Here is a 22,291-nt window from a genome sequence, read left to right as displayed (position 1 = left end):
TAGATTGATTTTTATTATTTCTGTTGTTCAGAGAGTCTTACCTAACACCATGTGAGGGTTTTCTGGTGGGTTGTTTTTTCTTGGGGAAAGGGGGCGAGTACTTCAGCTTTTTCTTATTTTATTGCCTGTATTTTATTTGGTTCCTGTTTTTAATCTTTGTTTTTAAATTCTATAAGATGTCGTTAATTCTCTTTAGAAATAGGTAGGAGAAAAATCTATGTACAAATACAATGTTTTTACTTGACTAGGCCACAGCACTTCCATCTGACTTGTTACATTGCCACCTAAAGTTGTTCCCAGCTTATAAGAAAAAAGTTTCCATTTTTAAGTATTTCCAATACTTCCACTTTTCTTAACTCTAAATTATCTCTAATACCTGTTCAGCTCTCTCTGACTGACCCCCACCTCGACTCTACAGGCAATTCTAGGCTCCCTTCCCTCCTGCCTGCCTGTGTGCACTGGAACCTAACACTGCAGCACCTCGTCGAGCCTCTGCTTTTCTCTTTTCTTTTTCCGTTCTATCTTGTGCTTGTTGACCAAACTTTTCTTAAGCACTGTTCATCTTACCAAAAATGGTGTGTGTTTGTCAATTAAAGTTCTGCCCACTGGTGATAAGCCAGAGATGATGTTTTCACCGTGTAAATCATTTTATACAGGATGACACGATCTCCCTTGGACAACAATTAATTTCATCTGCATCTTAAGTAAAGTGGTTAGCTGATACTCGTGCCACAGTCAGCCTGTCCTACACATCTATCTGTAGGAGCACAATCTCAGCTATTAGCACAGGACATTGAGTATACATTCAATTATATTATAACTCTGCTGAGTTCAATTAAATGAGTGGGAGATTCAGGGCAGCACTGTGTGGTCCATTCACAAAGACCAACTCTTCCACTTCTGACTTTCCTGTCAGCTGTAGCTCTGTGTGTAGGGCTGAGGCCTCCACGACTTTTTCTCGCCCACGTTAACATGACCATTGGTGCCCTCCTTGTTCAGCTCATGTTTAGGGAGTTGTGCTGGTGGGATTTTACAGGTGTAGATTCTAACATTACTAGAAGACATGATTTCTCAACAAACCCCTGATCTTCTCTAGCTCTTACAATCTCTACAACTTCTCCTCAGCAAAGTTCCCTGAGTCTACCACCCACCAGAGGTAGTGGAAAAGAAAGGTTATTAGGATATGGGGGAAGTGGACTTGTTTAGAAATGGTTCTTTGGAGCAAATCCCATTTGTGCTGTCAGAAATTTAGCAGTTTAGTTCACAAGTCAGCAGGGGAAGCTCAATCCACGTGCAAACACTTCACGAGTATACCAGCAGTCCAGTTTAGTAGTGTCATGACAGCAGCGGCAACAGCAAGACCTAGGAGAAATAGTCAGGCCTCAGCCAAATAGGCATGAATCAGTGGGAGGAATTAGGACCACCAGGGATGCCATGAGAAGTTCTTGGCTGTGCCTCTCTGAACAAAGCAAAGATTAGCAAAGACAAGAGACCAAGCAGTGTTGCAAAGCTATCCCTATAAGCACACATCCGTCACAATCTGTTGAGTTCTATTTATGCTCCTTCCAAACATGGTGTGTCCTACATGGGTCTTGCCTCACTACGTGTCTTGCCTCAGCATGTGAGTCTATACCAGCTGACATCGCTCTGTCAACTGGGCCAGGGCACCACCACAAGTCTTTTGGGTGCATTTCTCTCTGTGGAGTCATGACAAATGGAGCACAGTATCACATGGAAGGTGAACTAATACATGTGTGTCATTAGCAAGGAATCCTTCATCATGCATTTCACGTGTGTACTGGCTAGTTTTGTGTCAACTTGACACAAGCTGGAATTATTACAGAATAAGGAGCTTCAGTTGGGGAAATGCCTCCATGAGATCCAGCTGTGGGGCATTTTCTCAATTAGTGATCAAGTGGGAGAGGCCCCTTGTGGGTGGTACCATCTCTGGGCTGGTAGTCTTGGGTCCTATAAGACAGCAGGCTGAGCAAGCCAGGGGAAGCAAGCCAGTAAAGAACATCCCTCCATGGCTTCTGCATCAGCTCCTGCTTTCTGACCTGCTTGAATTCCAGTCCTGACTTCCTTGGTGATGAACAGCAATGTGGAAAGTGTAAGCTGAATAAACCCTTTCCTCCCCAACTGCTTCTTGGTCATGATGTTTGTACAGGAATAGAAACCCTGACTAAGACAATGTGCTTGCTTTAGCAAAACATCCTTTTACTTGTGTCTGCTTCAGCAAAATGTTCCTTCACACAACTGACTTTCCAAAGAACCCTTAAGTTTACACTTCATGAGATCATATACTTGTAAATAAATCCTTTTTTAAAAAGTTATCGGGCTGGTGAGATGGCTCAGCGGGTAAGAGCACCCGACTGCTCTTCCGAAGGTCCAGAGTTCAAATCCCAGCAACCACATGGTGGCTCACAACCATCCGTAACGAGATCTGGCGCCCTCTTCTGGAGTGTCTGAAGACAGCTACAGTGTACTTACATATAATAAATAAATAAATCTTTAAAAAAAAAATTTAAAAAAATAAAAAAATAAAAAATAAAAAGTTATCAAGGTTCATGCTGTAGCATGAGCCAAGTTTTCATATTGCTTCTACTGGGTACATAATGTTCACGACTGATAAGAGTACACACCATGTACAGTAGGTATGGGTGTATGCATGTATCTTTGAAATTCTGAAGAATCACATGGTAATTAGGCCTTCTACATCCTTCCTTACTTCTGTTTTTTTTTTTTTATTTCGTAGTAACTATATTAAGGAGTAGAAGGTTACCCAGTAAAAGGGAAAAAGTCATAAAGGCGAAATATGTGGATGATACACTGTACTGTTTAAAAAACAAGAAGGAAGAACCTACATGTGCCGTTCACCTGAATATTTTCAATCCGAGATCTCTGAATCTGTAGCTATGGAGATTCACACATCACAAAGCGTAGAGAGTTTTTTATAAAGAGTTCAGGAAAGTGATGGTTAAAAAAAAAAAAAAAAAAAGCAAAACAGTTCTTCCCTTGATCAGCATGTAAACTGAAGCAGATGAGGCTTAAACAAACAAATAAACAGACCAAGCAACAGGCCCTGTTGTGGTGGTTTGAATAGGTATGACCACCACAGACCTATGTGTTTGAATAATTGGCCCATAAGGAGCGGCACTATTGGGAGGTGTGGCCTTGTTGGAGGAAGTTATGTCACTGTGGGGACAGGGACTTTGAGGTCTTACATGCTGAAGCTATGCCTACTATGGCACACAGTGTCCTTCTGCTGCCTGCTGATCAAGATGCTCCTTCTCCATCACCATATCTGCCTGTGTGCTGCCATGCTTCCCTCTGTGCCAGGATGGTAACAGACTAAACCTCTGAAACTGTAAGCCAATCTCAAGTCTTTTACTTTGTAAGAGTTCCCTTGGTTATGGTGTCTCATCACAGCAATAAAACTCTAACTACAACAGAGTTGGTACTGGGACTAGGGTATTGCCATGATAGGCCTACCCATGCTTTTACTTGGAGGTATGTGGACTTGGGGATTTGGGGTTAGGAAAGCAGTAGATTGCTTTAAGAACTGCTTAATGGACCGTACTAGTAGAAACATTGAAAACAGTGGTACTGAGGGTGATTTGAACTGTGGGGGCCTGGCTCAAGAGGTTTCAAAGGAGAATTTTGATATGTTGCCTAGAGATCATTCTTGTGAGATTTTGGTGAAGAATGTGGCTGCTTTTTGCCCTTGTCCAAAGAGTCTACCTGAGACTAAAGTGGAGAGATTTAATTACATTGGCAAAAATCTCAAAACAGCCTAGCATAGACTCTGTCCTGTGGTTCACTCTTATGAAGCATATTTTTGTGAAACAGAGCAAGCTAAACAAGAAAGAATACAAAATTTATGATTCAAGGAGAAAAGGGGCACCAGGAAGTGGAATGAAACTGAATCCAGCATTTAATGAGATAAACAGACTAAAGATGTGGAGTGGTGACCTCAGGCAAGATCCCACCCCGCTAAACTTCCATCCATCTTGTGAAAAGGAATTAAAGAACAATTTAGGTCCAGGTGTGGTGCTATACACCTTTAATCCTAGCACTTAGGAGACAGGCATGCAGAGCAAGTTTCAGGACATCTAAGCTCAGGCAGTGAAGGGAACCACTAAAAATAGAAAGCTGGTGAAGACATAACTGAACAAGGGGCAATACTCCATCCCCAGCAAGCTGCAGAACCTAGCAGCTTCAGCCACGGGATTCTGGCTTTAGAGATGAGGAAAGAAGCAAAGGGTTTTCTAGACTAAGGGGGTTCTCCATGACTAAGGAGAGCTGCTGAGACAAGCATGTTGTACATGTGTTCCTGCATGGAGGCCCAGAGAGGGCATTGTGTGAGGCTGTGAAGGTGAAGCCTGGATTGTCCTGGAGACCCCAGGATGTTGGAGATGCCAGAGTCATGGGATGCCTGCTCAGGAAAGCTGCTAACAGAAAGTGGGAACAGCCCAAGAGAAGTGTGTTGTAGTCAACAAAGATGAAAGGAGTTGGAGATCTGAAGAGCATTTGACATGAAACATGGAGATGCAGAGTCTGGAGAATCCCAGCTGGTTTGGGTCCTTTTTTTTTTGGGGGGGGGGCGGTTATTATTTCTATAAAATCTTCCTTTAATCCATTTTGGAATGAGAATATATATATCTCCTGTGCCATTTTATGTTGGAAATATATGGTCTGCTTTTTTATTTGACTTTAAGAGGATTACAGTTAAGAGATTGCATGAATCTCAAAATTTGAGACTGTGAACTTTAGATTTTAAAACAGGTTTGAGACTAGACCATGGGAACTTCTGAAGTTGGATGGAATGCATTTTAATTATGTTATAGCCACAGCCTATGGGGGCTGGGGAGTAGAATGAGGTGGTTTGAGTAGGGATGGCCCCCATACACTCAGGTGTTTGAGTCTTGGCCCATAGGGAGGGTACTATTAGGATGCGTGGCCTTATTGGAGGAAATGAATCACTGTGGAGGCGGGGACTTTGTGGTCTCATATGCTCAAGCTATGCCCATTATAACATAAAGTCTCCTTCTGCTGCCTGCGGATCAAGATATAAAACTCTCAACTCCTTCTCCAACACCATGTCTAACTGCGTGCTGCCATGCTTCCCTCCGTGATGATAATGGACTAAACCTCTGAAAGTGTATGGCAGCCCCAATTAAATGTTTTCCTTTGTTAAGAGAGTTGCCTTGGTAATGGTATCTCTTCACAGCAATAAAATCCTACGACATCTACCTCTGTTTTGCATTAAAACTGAAGTAAAAAACAAGGGAGATGTTTGAGTTAGTCTCACAAGCTTCACCTTCCCACACCCCCTTATCCCCAGCACTGGCCACTCAGTGCAGAGCACACAGCAGCCAGGGTTTGAGGTGTGATCCCTAATACACGGCAGTTTTTACCTACTTGGAAAATTTTATTTGGTTTTGTTTTTATTGTTACTAATACTTTTTTATTTTTGAGATTATAATATAACATCATGTCCCCCTTGTTATGGTCTAATATATCTTCTTTGTTCTCATTCAATTTCTTGGCCTCTTTTTTATTAACTGTTATTTGGGAGGTTGTTGTTGTTGTTTAGAAGGAAGGGTCTCGTGTAGCTCAGGCTAGCTTTAGGCTAGACTTACAATGTACCTGAAGACGACACTGAGTTTCTGAGCCTCCTGCCTCTAACTCCATGTACTGGGGTTACAGGTGTGCTCTGTTATACCTGCTTATGTCAAGCTGAGAATTAAACCAAGACCTCAGAAGTGCTAAGCAGGCCCCCATTGATGGAACTGTATCCCCAGCATGGACCTGAAACTTTTATTGAGCAAATTTATAGATAGCTACAAAAATTATTGAAAACTAAAGGGTGAGATTCTCTTACAATTTTGAAGAGATATTCACGGTAATGTCGTGGTTCTTTTATCTCTCCCCGAAGTCGCTGCACCCATTTAAGAGGGCGAATGCTTAGGGACACCCTCTCCCTCAAGTGCCTGCTCACACCTCAGTGTGCCACTTCATTGGTCTGTAGGCACTCAGGATTAATTTAAACCAGAAACCTCACAGAGTTAATTTAAGTAGCTTGCATTTACCGTACCACATCTTTTAAAACTACATGCACGAGTGAACTGTATAGGGTACTTAATGGATGCATACTGTGAAAATAAGGTAAAGATGTATATACTAGTCATCTTAAGAGACATTACAGTATGCTTGCACATATGTCCGCTGTTGTGGACACTGAGTGTGGCCTGACCTCACGCAGTGCGGGCTGTCTCTCAAGAGCTACACCTCGAGCTCTTGAGTTTTCCCCCAAGCGCTGCTTTATATATAGCAGGCAATTAATAACTACTTGTAAATACAAATTAATAATGATTCACCTTTTAAAGTATTTTTTCCTAGGTCAATATGTTTTCCTGGAATTACTCTGAATTTTAAACATATACAAATGCTGAATTCTGATAAAATCTTAAAACATGGTTTAAAATCTTAAAAACATCTTAAAAATTCTGAATTATATATAATATATATATAATCTTAAAACATATAGTCATTCAAAGAAATTTTTCCATGAACTGTGTAAGGGCAGCCCATTGTTTTGACCTGCCTGACTTCTATAAAACATCAGAAACAGAATGAAAATAAAACAGAAGCCTTGAGCCTTACCTTTTCTACATCTGAGAGAGAAGTCAGAGAATGGCTCTGAAGAACCTCCGGCGCGGTGAATGCTCGAAGGTCCTGATTGGAGACATTTTCATCCGTAAAGGACACACTGCCCGATGGCAGCAACAGCAGCGACCATGGAGAGATGATGAAGCCCAGCGCAGCAGGGTCAGCAATGCTCACTGGTTGTATGTGCACCAAGCCAAAAGAAGAAAGGATAATCTCTTAAGATTAGGAATCAAAGAATCTATAATCACCTCAAGAGATATCCCAGCCTAACTGCAGACATCAGTATACAGTTTCATACACAGAGCTAATATGGCATGCGAGTGGATGTCACCTGTGCATAGATGTCACCCACATACAGCCACGGTCACTGTTCACAGTCATGGCCTTATTTGGCGTCATCACTACACATCTGGAAGGCAGGTCTTAGGAACTGCTCACACACGCTAACCCTGATTTTATACTGATACATGGAAATGGAGAAGGCCCAGGACTTTCTCATCAAGGATTCTTTTGAGCACTCAGTGGAAACTACCATTTCCAGACACTGTCTGTACATGTACAGCTCTTATGTATAAAGTCCCAGTTCCCTGACCTTCCCGTTGCTTATTTGTGGATGACACACCAGAGGACTAAGAGCATTTGTTTTGGGGATGTGGTTAGGTTACATGGGGACTGGAGCAGAAGCAGATGTCTTCCTTTGTGCCTCTCTCCACCTTAACTTGTGAACGGTGTCTCTCTGTGAGCTTGGAGCCCACAGACTGGCTGGGAGGGCTGGCCAGTCCACTCAGGGCTCTCCTGTCGTGCTGGTATTACAGGTGCATGCTGCATGCTTGTTCTCTCACATGGCTGCTGGGAATCTAAACTCGGGGTCTCAGCACCCAAACAACGGGTCAATCTGCATATATTGTTGCCTTTCACAAATATTTACATCTAGATTAAACAAAAATTAAGGCCAGTGAGATGGCTCACTGAGTAAAGACCCTCACCGTCAAGTCTGACAAACTGAGCTGACTCCCTGGGTTCCACCTGGGAGAGGGGGAGAATCAACTTCTACAAGTTATCCTCTGACCTCCTAACACGGGCTGTGGCACAGGCAAGCTCTACATATACATATAAACACAAAAATAAATAAAATGTAGTTTAAAAATAAAAAATAAATACAAGCCGCTGTACACATTTTGTTGTTGTTAAAAGCTTTCTCTCTGGTGTGAACAATCAGCATATAGTCCAGTTAGAAGATGATTTAAACAAGGCTAGGATGTTACTCAGAACCTTGAGGTGCTGGAGACACTATTAAAGCAGTGTAAGTTCCCTTCAGATTACCCACTTGGGGAACAGGCCGCCAGTGGCTGGAGCCAATGCACCAATATGTGCAAGGAGCCCTGAAGTCAGGCTGGCAGCAGCAGGGCACAAGCATGGAATGTATTTCAGAGGTTGTGATAACAGACATTCCTCCAAGATTAAAGAGAAGGAGCCGAGTATGGGTGATGCTACGGTTTGGCATCGAGTGACTGAGAAATGGTGTACTCAACCTTAATAGAAGAGAGACAGGTGAGAGGCTGTGCAGTGGGGCCTGGGAAAATGGCCCACCTTTCCTGTGGACTTACTAACGTCAAGGCTACGTACGTTCAAATGGAAACTTCAGGTAGGCAGTTGGATTTGAAGCGTGAGGCAGAGTCAGGGCTGGATAGACGTTTCTTGGGATAAAGGGTGGAACTGAAAGTCATGAGATTTGATCAGTGATCCTATACATTAAGACAGAAATTGAAGATCTAGGTCTGAGTCTTGGGGTCTTCCTACCACAGGCTCTGTTCCTTCTCCGCCTTTCTCCAGCAGTTCTGGACAGGTGTTGTCACACTCCTAACACAGTTCATTAAAACATCCTTCACAGCGGCCTTTCTGTCCAGCTCCACAGTACCTGGATTTGAACATGAACTGGGAGCCTGGGAGTCTAATCCTCAGGGCCAATTCTATTTTAAAATAATATTGTTATTTATTTTCTGAAATCTTCATACTTGAAAACAATGCGTTGTGATCTTACCTAAGCCTCTTCAACTAACTAACTAATTAACTTAACTAACTAGCTTAACTAACACAGACACATGAATACTACCCAAAAGTGTACGTGCTGTCTTGCTATCCTGATGCTGGGTTCCACACACAGCAGAAGAGGGCTTGCTCTCCTCATTCTCTGCATCTCTGACCACAGGCCATGACCAGAGACCAGCTCTGCTCTGTCTTCAGTACTAGACTAAACTCAAAAGGACTGAAGATAAAGCAAGCCACTGCTAGCGTAGGGCCAGGGGTAGGTGGGAGGGGGCCAAGGCAGGAAAACTAAATTTTAAAAATCCATTACTGAGCAGGTGAGATAGCTCAGCAGGTAAAGGCACTTGTTACCAAGCCTGGAGCTGGGCTCCATCTCAGTTTCATGGTGGAGAGAGAGAGAACAGACTCTTGAATGTTGCCCTCTGATCCACACCTGTTTCTCTGCATGCACATGTCCACACATATTAAATAAACACTAAATAAGTACATAATGTAATAATTTTAAAACATTGTTTAAGGCTTATCACTCTGAAATGTCAGTACAGCCAAGGTCACTACAACTATTACCATGGGAACAAAGGAAGTATTTTAACTTCTGCCTTACACAACTGCTGTTTACATGCGTTTATAAAATAACTAATGCATATTAACCACTTGACTCCAAGGCACTACCAGGGAGACAGAATAGGTACATAAGCAGACAGAAGACAGAACGCATAAAGCATCTGAGAAACAGATAATACAAAAGATAGCTCTGTGGATAAAGAAAAAAAATTCAACCATAGTACAGACAAAACGTTTCTTTTTTTAACTACATGTAGCCTTTTAAAAGGAACATGACCACTTGAATATGGCGGATGGTTGTCTTCCAGAGAGAAAGAGCCGACTCAAAGGCAATCAGGAAATTAAGTCTGGAGAGGGAATAGCAAGAATTTTGGCAGAGAAATGGTACCAAATACGGAGAAATTGAATTATAAAGTGTGTGTTGGGGGGGGGGTGGCAGCATGACTTTTCTCTTTCAAAAACACACAGAAATGCCACAAATGTTTTCGAAGTGGTTTTAAAGTGCCATGTAATAAATCTGGAGCAATTGTGACCACAAAACGCATTGCTTTCAATTTCCAAAACATATACATGACATTTAAGTACTGGATTCTTGAGGTAATGTAGTCAAACCACAGAATATATTTTTAAATAATTATAAAGGCTTATGCAAACCTACAAGTGAGGGGATTTTAGAGTTGCGGCTGGAATCAGTCTTTAATTCCCACTTCCTGACAACCAAACGGAAGGAACTCAAAGCAAATGTTTTCAAAATCCTTCAAAGAATGTTGGCCAAAGAATATTCAAAAAGTAGGTTCCAGAAGCTTAGAGTGAGCACTAAAGCCCGTGCTTCGGCTGTGCGCTGACCACACTCCAAGAACGCTATTATTATGAAAAAGTCAACCTGATATGAACCAACTCCAGCAGTCAGCGTGGTTCTTTCTGGAGACTACTAACATTCCAGGGGAGGAGCTGCTGTTCAAGCTCAATCAGCTAGGGGTGCAGTTAGAAACTTGCTATGGAAAGAAACAACTTCAAGCACATTTCAGTGTTCTCTCAAACTAAAAACCTATCACAATTTAACAGCCCTTCTTTCTTCTTGGGCCCTGCCATTTCCTTTAGAATTCCACCTTGGACTGTGCGACTGTAATCCCAGCACTCAGAATGCTGAGGCTGGAGGGCAGGCACGTTATGAGCCTGAGGACAACCTGGGCTATTTAGCAGTTTAAGGACATCTTGGGTTGCATAGCAAGACTCTTGTCTCCAAAAATAAATAAAATAAAAAGGTAGATGATTTTGTAATTGGGCTAAAAACATGGTATAAGGAAACAGTTGCAAAGGCAACAGGGACTAATGAAGAAATTCAGAATAAAATCATCTCATGTGCACATTCCTGCTCTAGTTCAAGCAGTTCATGGAGAGAATTTACAGACCTCTTGGTTCTATGTTCTATTAGGGTAGCTGACAAAAATCTATGTAGAGCTTACTGTCCAAAACTGAAGAATTTGATAAAGCTACTTATAATACAGGATTCTCTAAATACTCAGTTCTTTTCATATGTGCATTAGAACCCATATAACGTATAAATCAATCTCCTGATTCAACTTCATACTGAAACAAAAACTGCTTGGGACAGCTATTCTCCATTTCCTGTCATCCTCCGCCACCATCTAGGCCTCTTCCTTTCTCCCTCCCCCTCCCTCCGCCACCTTATCTCCCTTCCTCTTTCCTCATAGTAGCATTTTGTGATAAATTATGATCTTCTGAAATTATAGTACATACTACAGGGTGATTAATTATAAATCTAGAACTTATTTGCTCCTAAATTTTGTTCCTACTTTCAAAATGTCACTTTCTCTAACATGAAACAGGATGGAATAAACATTCCCATTCTTAAAATGAAACTGGACAAATGCTCTCAGTGTACCTGTGACACTCATGCTCTCAGCATACCTGTGACACTCATGCTCTCAGTGTACCTGTGACACTCGTTCTCTCAGTGTACCTGTGACACTCATGCTCTCAGTGTACCTGTGACACTCATGCTCTCAGTGTACCTGTGACACTAATGCTCCCATTGTACCTACAACAACACAAATGCTTTACAAATGCTCTCAGTGTACCTGTGACAAGGCAAACTCACTATGATGACCTCGTACAAGACATCTGACGTTAGCTGAGATAGCCAGTCACTGAAAAGCATTTCATATAAGCTCCCATAAACCTGTGAGTCTCCAGCACTTACACCATCCTGTGCTTGGTTGCAGATCAAAGACATCACCCAAATCCACAAACTTATCCATGAGGGTACAAAACACCAGAGAAACTGCCTGCTTCTTCTCATTCTTCTAAAATGCCACCCACCTTCATTACTCTGAGTAGTGCATACTTCCCTCACAGTATGACCTAGTCAAGAGTCAGACTGAAGCAGAAGTCACCTCCAAGTCCTCAGCCTGATGTTCAGATCTCACCGCTGTGGTCTCAAGAGCAAATAGATCCGTGCCCTTCCTTCCACATCTGAAAAGCAGTCCTGAGCCCACGAAGCTGCTTTGAGGATTACTGGGGATGGGACAGTTCCCTCATTACCACGGAACCTCTCCCCAAAGGCAGTTAGTGTGCACAGTACACCTCGGCTTCACTCCCCATCGGCTGTTGACTTGTGTTCTCCCCCAGGAGAAGCAGAAAACACCCCACAGACAAGTCCCTGAAGTTCCAAAACCAGATCACACTGCTGTGCTCTCAGTGTCTGGTAGCTCTGAGTTTGCTCTTTTATTTTTGCATCTCTTACCTACAAGTCATATTAAAAATACAATTAGAAGAATGAAGTTTTGTGATATATGAAATATTTTTTAAAAGAATTATTTATTTTTTATATATGAGTGAGCTTTTGCTGTCTTCAGACACACCAGAAGAGGTCATGAGATCCCATTACAGATGGTTGTGAGCCACCATGTGGTTGCTGGGAATTGAACTCAGTACAGCCCCATGAATTTATTCTTTAATTAGAACTAAACTCCTTTGAGAGTGTCTCTTCTCTCGGTAGTCTACTTAAGGCACAGCATTCCTAGTTAGCAAAGTCCTCAAGTTAGAGCACTTGTTTTAAGGTTTGACAATCAAGCCAATTAGTACATGAGCAGCTAATTATGCTGCTTTTTCAAATTGATGTTTTACTGTACCTAGCAATTAGCTTAAACTATAACATGATTTAGTTGGTGAAAATATTTATGTGAGTATAGATCACCATGGTATCAGCTTTGGAATTTGTTTTACTTATAACTGAAGTTGTAGAAGTCTGGTAACAAAAATTGCAGAAAACTGTCACTCCAATATGATAGATCTTTTTTTTTTTCCCCACTAAAATAGGATAAAATATTTTATTTTGTTTTTGTTTGTTTGTTTATCTCATTCTTTGTTTTTTCGAAACAGGGTCTCTTCTGTAGCCCTGGTTGTCCTGGAACTCACTCTGTAGACCAGCCTGGTCTTGAACTGAGAGATCCACTGGCCTCTGTCTCCCGAGTGCTGGGATGAATGGCATGTGCCCAGTTAAAATACTTTATTTCCTAACTATGGCAGTCAAACCATCCATTTCCTTTCCCTTCCTCCTTCCTGTCTCTTTGTCTCCATCAAACAAGCAGTTTCAGCCTAAGCCACAGCCACTGCGACCCTGGTATGGCTTCTGATCAACTAGGTTTCTGGTAGTTTGTATTCAAGTACTTACAAGATTCTTCAGGGGAGCCACAATCATGCAACTGGGTAATGTAGAAGAAGGGAGATCTGAGTTATTGTTCTAAAATAATAGGGCCTAATGCCTGGCCACGAGCAGAGGAAAGCAAGCCTCAGGGTTTACTTTCCTCTTTGGCTACCCAACTAAAACAGCCTAGGGAGGGGGAGTTCCCTCTCCCTCTCCATCCCCATCACATTCCCAGGAACGGTTCTAGCTTTCGACATAATAAGACATTCCTCTCTAATTTTCCCTTGGCTTCCCAGTTGTCCTGGTTAGTTTGTTTTTGTTTTTTTTTTTTTTTTTGCTTTGTTTTGTTTTGCAACTTGACATTAGTTGGGATCATCTGGGAAGAGGGAACCGAAACTGGGAGGGCGGGGGGAGCCTCTGGGCTGGAGAGATGGCTCAGTAGTTGAGAGCACTGACTGCTCTCCCAGAGGTCCTGAGTTCAATTCCCAGCAACCTAATGCTGGCTCACCACCATCTGTAATGGGATCTGATGCCCTCTTCTGGTGTGTCTGAAAACAGCTACAGTGTACTCATATACATAAATGAATAAATCTTTTAAAAAAAAGTGTCTAGCCGGGCGTGGTGGCGCACGCCTTTAATCTGAGTTCGAGGCCAGCCTGGTCTACAAAGTGAGTTCCAGGACAGCCAGAGCTATACAGAGAAACCCTGTCTCGAAAAACCAAAAAAAAAAAAAAAAAAGTGTCTCTAAAAGTTACACTCTAGGCAAGCCTGTGGAGCACTTCTTGCCTGATGTGGGCCCACCCCTGGGCAGGTAATCCTGGGTTATATAAGAAAGCAGGCTGAGTAAAACCTCAGCAAGAAGTCTGTAAGCAGTGTTCCTCCATCTGCTGTCTGCTTGGGCTCCTGTCTCAGGGTCCTGTCCTGACACCCTCATTGACAGGCAGTTAACTGAAAGTGCAGGATGGAAAAAGTCGCTTTCACCCTCAGGTTACTCCTGGCCATGGTGTTTTATCAACCACAGAAATCAAACTATGACACCAACAATCTTCATTATCAATAAAATTATACCACCAAAAGTTATGACAAGTTATAAATAAAACACTTTGCAACTCTAGTCCACACATTTCTTCTACAGTATTAAGTGGTTAAGGATAGAAACTGAGCTGGGCAGTGGTGGTGCTCGCCTTTAATCCCAGCACTTGGGAGGCAGAGGCAGGTGGATTTCTGAGTTTGAGGCCAGCCTGGTCTACAAAGTGAGTTCCAGGACAGCCAGGACTATACAGAGAAACCCTGTCTCAAAAACCAAAAAAAATAAAAAATAAAAATAAAAACAGAATTCTCTAACCATCAGGTACATCATTATATACTAAAAATGTCTGTCAGTGTCCCTAGAGGTTAGAGAACCCTCCATGGACACCAAGATCTGGGACTACTCAAATCCTATACATAAAAAATCCATGCTATTTACATATAAACTATGAACATCTCTATAATACTGAATGCTCTATGAACAGTTGCTGTACTGCATTGTTCAAGGAATCATGACAAGATAAACCCTCTGTTCAGTGCAGACACAGCCACCAGTGTGGAGTGAAAGTCAGACTTTCACTCCAAGGTTGTCTGAATTCATGGGGTGGAACTCACACATGTGGAGAGCAGGTAGCACTTGACAGAAACCAATCTGTCTTCAGTTTCAGTTCTATTCCACAGACCTACAAGCTTTTAAAGACTTCCTGCATCCCTGCTCTGTGATGCCCTGTATCCCTGCTCTAAGATGCCTTGCATCCCTGCTCTGTGATGCCCTGCATCCCTGCTCTGTGATGTCCTGCATCCCTGCTCTGTGAAGCCCCGCACACCTGCTCTGAGATGCCCTGCACCCCTGCTCTGAGATGCCCTGCATCCCTGCTCTGTGAAGCCCCGCACCCCTGCTCTGAGATGCCCTGCATCCCTGCTCTGTGAAGCCCTGCACCCCTGCTCTGTGATGTCCTGCATCCCTGCTCTGTGAAGCCCCGCACCCCTGCTCTGAGATGCCGTGCATCCCTGCTCTGTGAAGCCCTGCATCCCTGCTCTGAGATGCCCTGCATCCCTGCTCTGTGAAGCCCTGCATCCCTGCTCTGAGATGCCGTGCATCCCTGCTCTGTGAAGCCCTGCATCCCTGCTCTGAGATGCCCTGCATCCCTGCTCTGTGAAGCCCTGCATCCCTGCTCTGAGATGCCCTGCATCCCTGCTCTGTGAAGCCCTGCATCCCTGCTCTGAGATGCCCTGCATCCCTGCTCTGTGAAGCCCTGCATCCCTGCTCTGTGATGTCCTGCATCCCTGCTCTGTGAAGCCCTGCACCCCTGCTCTGTGATGTCCTGCATCCCTGCTCTGTGAAGCCCCGCACCCCTGCTCTGAGATGCCGTGCATCCCTGCTCTGTGAAGCCCTGCATCCCTGCTCTGAGATGCCCTGCATCCCTGCTCTGTGAAGCCCTGCATCCCTGCTCTGAGATGCCCTGCATCCCTGCTCTGTGAAGCCCTGCATCCCTGCTCTGAGATGCCCTGCATCCCTGCTCTGTGAAGCCCTGCACCCCTGCTCTGTGATGTCCTGCATCCCTGCTCTGTGATGCCCTGCATCCCTGCTCTGTGAAGCCCTGCACCCCTGCTCTGTGAGTCCTGTATCCCTGCTCTGTGAGTCTTGCATCCCTGCTCTGTGGTGATGATAACTCCTCAGTTTGGAAATTTTCAGATCACAAGGTGGGGGAATGTTTTTTAATTTCACTGTTTTTGAACTTCAACACCAAAACACTAAACACTGTATCCATGTCGGATGCTTCTATTTGGTAGGCTTGATTTTCAACTGTGACTCAAACATACTTGTAAAATGTCTGATTTTAAGAGCTTCACATCATTAAGAAACAGCACAGGCCTGTGTTTCTGAGCATAGAGACCTTTCTTGCAAATTCAGGAGAAGGGGTACAGGTCATCCAACAGGATTTCACCAGTTCACACCAGCCTATCCTCAAGAGGGAATCACTACAATTTACAGGCAGGATATCATTGTTATGGAAAGATGGTATCACAGCTCAACTGACTTGCTTCTTGTTCGTATCCATATTTGTATGTCAATTGACAAATTCATCACAGGATAGAGTATATATGGCTTTATGTTCCTAGGATAGAGTATATGTGGCTTTATGTTCCTAGGACAGAGTATATGTGGCTTTATATTCCTAGGATAGAGTATATGTGGCTATATGTTCCCAGGACAGAGTATATGTGGCTTTATGTTCCTAGGACAGAATATATGTGGCTTTATGTTCCTAGGACAGAGTATATGTGGCTTTATGTTCCTAGGACAGAGTATATGTGGCTTTATGTTCCTAGGACAGAGTATATGTGGCTGTATGTTCCTAGGACAGAGTATATGTGGCTTTATGTTCCTAGGACAGAGTATATGTGGCTTTATGTTCCTAGGATAGAGTATATGTGGCTGTATGTTCCTAGGATAGAGTATATGTGGCTGTATGTTCCTAGGATAGAGTATATGTGGCTTTATGTTTCTAGGATAGAGTATATGTGGCTTTATGTTCCTAGGATAGAGTATATGTGGCTGTATGTTCCCAGGACAGAGTATATGTGGCTTTATGTTCCTAGGACAGAGTATATGTGGCTGTATGTTCCTAGGACAGAGTATATGTGGCTTTATGTTCCTAGGATAGAGTATATGTGGCTTTATGTTCCTAGAATAGAGTATATGTGGCTTTATGTTCCCAGGATAGAGTATATGTGGCTATATGTTCCCAGGACAGAGTATATGTGGTTTTATGTTCCTAGGATAGAGTATATGTGGCTTTATGTTCCTAGGATAGAGAATATGTGGCTTTATGTTCCTAGGATAGAGTATATGTGGCTGTATGTTCCTAGGACAGAGTATACGTGGCTTTATGTTCCTAGGATAAAGTATATGGCTTGATGTTCCTAGGATAAAGTATATGTGGCTGTATGTTCCTAAGACAGAGTATATGTGGATTTATGTTCCTAGGATACAGTATATGTGGCTTGATGTTCCTTAATAATGCTTATGTGCTTTTGTTGCAGCTTATAAAACTACAAGTAAGACAAAAAAAAAGAGTTGTGACAAGTCAGAAAGTGTAAACTAGTAACAACTTTACCCAAATTATAATTAAATCATAGTATAAGAAATAAATTCAGGTGAGAGATGAGATCTAAATTGTTCCTTTTCAGTTGTTACAATTAAGAATAATACTGTTTACTATACAAATTATGCAACCTTTAAAAAATTCCCCTAAGTGTCAAAACAGAAACAAGCTCAGTAGGTGATGTTGCATTTCTCACCAGGGATAGGACTTGAGAGCAGCATCCTTCCCCTATAAGCTCTCTACATTTTTAAACTGATTAGACGGCATAAAGTCAAAATAATGTGAGGATCCACTGCCTCCTGCCGAGGAGTGTGTGTGTGTGTGTGTGTGTGTGTGCGTGCGCGCGAGCGCACAGGGTGCCGCCTGTTCTCTACAAGGGCTTCACACACTTGTCAGACAGCCTACACTACTTATTTTCAGAATGTCAAATATTAAATTTAATTTCTTGTTTTATGGTTTGTTTCCAGGGAACAAATAGGGCAATTTCATCTAGTTCAAACACATTTAACTTGAAGGACCTGTTAATTCTGGTCTTACAAATACAAGACAAGATGTAGCATGCCAGAGACAACTGATGAGTCCTCTCAATCTACTAAAGTATGATGGCAGATAAACAGGGATACAATAAAGAGTGATCAGGTAGGGCCAGGTCTTTTGAAAGCTGAACTACTGTATAAAAATTTACTTGAAATTTTTCAGTCCATAAAACCTTCTTATAGATTACTATAAAGGCTTTGAAAAAGTCCCAAAAGCCAGGTTCAAGTTCACTATCTATGAGGATTTATTTTTGGACTATTATGTTGATTGATCAACATGTGATCTTCAACACTTGTTTCTATCTTTGCAAGGATGCTTTGGCTACTTTTAAGCACAGAGAATTTTGTATGGATTTTAGGCCACTCTCACTTTGTACAAAACCACAGCCTGTTGGAAGTACACTCACCATCAATTTAGAGAAATCTGCCGGCCTTTAGTAAAGCGCCTTCTCGCCAAGGAACACAGCACAGCTCCATGCACTCTGGCCTCTAACTTCATTATGAAGGGCTTCACTTATTTCTCCTCCGGTTTATTTCTCATTTTTTCATATTTTAAATTTTCTTATTTTAATTGTTACATTTCTATAAAATTGTAACTGAAAATTTCAATTTCTAAGTTTTCATCGCTGCTACTTATGGATACTTTTTTTATGACAGTGTGCAGAAGAAATTGAGGGTTTTTAAAAATATATATTTATATGTTCCCCTGCACATAGAATTCTGCTTCCCAATTAGGAAGATACAATGTGTTGTGACCCTAGATGAAATTCCTCCAGAAAATCCATCTCAATTATCACATTCACATTAAAGAATAACAACCACTCATCTAGACAAAAATGTCATCCCTGCTACATATTCAAAAAAATATTCAGTTACAGTACAGCCCACATAAAGATGGAGGAAGAAGAGACGCACTGTCACAAATGGCAAAGAAGAAGGTCACAGGTGGCAACGGTCAGAACAGATCGGGACGAGTGCTGAGCTGTAGAGTGGTTATAAAGGGATGCTCTAAGCTGTTGCCATCATTCACTATCCCCAAGAATTACTACCGTTCACACATCCAAAGTAAGAAGGCTACAGACCTTTCGAATCAATCATTAACAACGCTGATTTATAGCTTGGAGGCTGAAAGAACTTGCTCTTTTCAAATTGCCAAAGACTAATTACAAAGCTGGATTGTATGGCAACGGCTAGAAATCCTCTAAACTTTGTCGGTAATCGCAGAGATTACACATGACATGACATGAGGGGGAAACCAGGACAAAGGGAGAACAGACCACCACCACCACCACGGCCATGTGTCACAAGTGAATGCTAACAATTCCCTATCTTGCCTTTTCCAAGAAGAAACCCCTTTGAAGATGCTATCTGTCAGCAAGGCTTTGCTTCCGCATCATTACCCTCTGAGTAACGGCAGCAAGTATCTTGGCTTTAAGCTGCCAGAAAGATGACGAGGAAGGAGACCTGGGTTATGTTCTGGCCCTTTGCTCAGCAATCCCCAGGCAAGTGCTGCTTCCACTCCCGTCATGGGACTCCAGCAGCACACTGCACGTGAGTCCTGGAAGGACACAGAGCAACAGGCTCAAGGTGACAGGGGAAAGCCACCACCAAGAACCAGAGAAAGGTTCATACAAGGACAGAGAGAGATGAAGATGGCCAAGAGGGGCAGACATTATTTCAGAAAAATAAACGGATGGAGGTCATTCGTTCCATCTGCTCCTCCTGCTCACTCCCAGGGTCACTCATGCACATATCTAAATCATCAAACACAGTCCATCCTGAGCTAACCAGACAGGAATCATTTTCCTTTAGCTTCTTGTATGGGGTCAGGAGGAAAGCTTGCGAGAAAATGGCGCTGCATTATCAAGCATGAAGACAGTGTAGCTCAAACAAACACTGGGCTCCTCCTAACAAGTGGAAATTCCCAACTGAGAACCAAGATCCTTGGTGATTTCCCAACAGTCAACAAGGCCAAACTTAATTTGTTCCCATTACCGCTATTACTCTGCTGCTTACACTGAGGGTCGTCCAGCTAGCGACTCCCGTTGGTATGTGAGGCACAGCTGCCTTGCAGTGAATTTTACAACACATCTAACATGTCTTTTATTGTAAAGTGCCAATATATTATGCAACAATCACCACTCAGTGACGAAGGCTGTGAATACAAGCTTTCAATCTCTGACAGCATTATGAAATTTGAAAGAAGGAAAAACCCCCTAGGGTACTTAGAGTAGGCAAGATGCTTCATACTCTGTGAGTCAGGACCAGTTGGTGTAAGAAAGAGCTGCTATCTGTCCCTCCCTGAACATCTGTAGTGCGCACTGCTTGTCATCCCTCTGGCACCCTGTTTGGGAAGCCATAAGTTTCTCACATGCATCTGTCTGATCTGAATCAATGCCCGAGGGGCAACAATGACACCTTCCATTCTTTGTCCCCTCCCACAGTACCTCACAGGGAGAGGTTTCTTAACGTTAATTGACTATTGTTAACTGCTAATTGAGTAAGATACCTTGGAAGCATGGCTGTATGTTCTGTACTCTGGACTGCCTATAATTCTAAATTTTCTGAAAAAGTAAACAAGACAAACAACAGTGTTTCTCTAACATAGGTTTTGTAACTGATTTCAGGTAAAAAGAGTTTTGTTATTTTGACTAACCCTGGTTGTAAGCAAAGATCTTCAAGCATCTCAGGACAAGCCCCTGAATGACAAACTGCGATAGCTGGGCCCAGGTACTTTTCGTTCAAGTTCTTCCCTGAACTGAAAATCATCAACAGTATCAGCAAAGTCAGCCATTTGTCCCGAGCCCTTGTCTCCAAACAGTCTGATCATCTGCTCTGGACTCTCCTTCTACATGTGCTCATCCCTACGTCTTCCCGAGACGTAGCAATCCCCAGTTAGCAATTTTACCCTAAGACAGTTCTCAAACTGCAGCGTGCATCAGTGTCCTCAAGGGCTCATCACAAACTCCTGGGCTGCCCTGAGAGTCTCTTACTTTAGTGTGTCTGTGGCGTGGGCGTGGGCCTGGGCATTTGCATATTAACAAGGCTCCACTGAGACTCTACTGCCCAGCCAGATCCCACACTTTGCAGACTATTATTCCCCTCAATGTCACCTATTTCTGTCATGTTTATTGTGTCTGGTTTATCTACTCATTCTTCCATTAGACAAAGCTCCCTGTCCACACAGGTGGCAACCACGTGGAATGCACAACATCTCAGCAAATAGTTTAGACAACTGAAGGCTGACTTCAAGCTCCCAAACACAAGGCGACCTTCTGGGCCAAGCAACCACTCATGAGGGAAGCACAGAACCGCTTGTTCAGTCAGCGTCGCCCAGGGACCAGCAACAGGACTGCACCTGCTCCTCTCCAGGCAGGAACCTGTTCGTTACTCCCTCTCACAGGATCGACTCCTACTTTTCTTTCAAGCCTGAGCTCTGGGGAAACTTACTGCATGGAAGCCTTTCTTCTCCTCCCTATACCAAGTCAAATCCTCCTGCCCTGTGATCTCAGAGTCACTGAAGGCCTTGTCTTCACAGCACTTGCCACAGCTATATTTGCTTATATCAGTACTTTATTACTAGTTATTCTGTATACTGAAACATAAGCTCCCAGTGAATAGCAAGTGCTTTTCTTTTGAGAACCACAGGTATAGAAACAGGCATGTGCAGTGTGTTCAGATAAATACGAGCAAGTTGAATTTTGAAGGTCTGAGAAACATGATAAGGCATTTTTTTCTAAACTATCAAAAGCAGGAACACTGAAACAGAAATCTACTTTACTACGGTTCCCTGTTTTTCAGCTACTCAGCATGCAATATAAGAAATGACTTACCTCTTCTAAATACTTCTTGCAGGCTTTCAGCACTCTGATTTAATACAGCCCATATTTCCTCCTCTTGCAGAGGTCCACCCCGAACCTCCAGGGCCTCTGCCAGTGACACATGCATATTATCTAGGAAATAAAAGTAGGGGAAGATTAATTCCCGAGCATCTTCACTGTGCGTTTATCAGTAAAAGTGCTATATGGGGCGAGCTGTGTACTCTCATCTACCCATTTCTTTAGTGCGCCCTTCAATCTAACCACAGCCCTACAGTTTTAAACTTGAAAAGGTGAAGGAACTGGACAAAAGCCCCTTAGAACAACATCTCGGTTTGCCTAACAGTGTTAACCACAGAGACTCTTGGGAAAAGTACTGACGAGTACTTTGTGAGGGAAGAAGGAAATCTCGGGGGACACAGAGGAGTCCTCACCTGCAGATGATGAACCAGGTCCCCCAAGGCTTTCCAGTGCTCAGGGCAAGCTTTCTCCTTTCCATCTCAAACTCAGAGAGGAGCAGAGAGAGGACCCCCACAGCCACACAAGAGGAAGCTGGGAATAAGAAACACCCATTGCTCATGCTCAATTACCACAATTTTACACTGGAGAGTGTCAGCTCCCCCTACACTTAGCCTTGCTGCGAATTCCCCTCCTGCTCCTAGGAAAGCCATTGCCCCTCAGCCCCTGTTTCCCATCTGTGGCCTGGGAATGATGGTGGTGGTGGTGGTGGTGCCCCTTTGGGAATCTATGACAAGAAAAGAGTGTATGCCTGAGGCTGTGTTTTGTAATTTAACATCCTACAGAAATTAAATTAACAAAAGACCAGAAAAGTTTCTCTGAGGCTAT

At 43.0% G+C, this 22,291-nt stretch overlaps 1 protein-coding gene across 2 annotated transcripts in view; it reads right to left on the bottom strand.

Moving 5' to 3' along the window:
* The window catches only part of Ptpn13 (protein tyrosine phosphatase non-receptor type 13), a 175,152-nt gene that overhangs the window by 114,492 nt on the left and 38,369 nt on the right, over nt 1-22,291 (bottom strand). For both annotated transcript variants that reach the window (XM_085836937.1, XM_021162112.3), the window contains exons 2-3: nt 21,461-21,580; nt 6,667-6,845 (exon numbers count right to left, since the gene is read on the bottom strand). In XM_085836937.1, coding sequence (XP_085693063.1) covers nt 6,667-6,845; nt 21,461-21,575 — 294 coding nt within the window. In that variant the 5' untranslated portion in view covers nt 21,576-21,580. The remainder of the gene's footprint in view (nt 1-6,666; nt 6,846-21,460; nt 21,581-22,291) is intronic.

This window comes from Mus caroli, unplaced genomic scaffold, assembly GCF_978045245.1.
Source record: "Mus caroli unplaced genomic scaffold, Mus_caroli_1 scaffold_4, whole genome shotgun sequence".
In the NCBI taxonomy this organism is placed as follows: Eukaryota; Metazoa; Chordata; class Mammalia; order Rodentia; family Muridae; genus Mus; species Mus caroli.
This window is presented reverse-complemented; position numbering and strand designations above follow the sequence as displayed.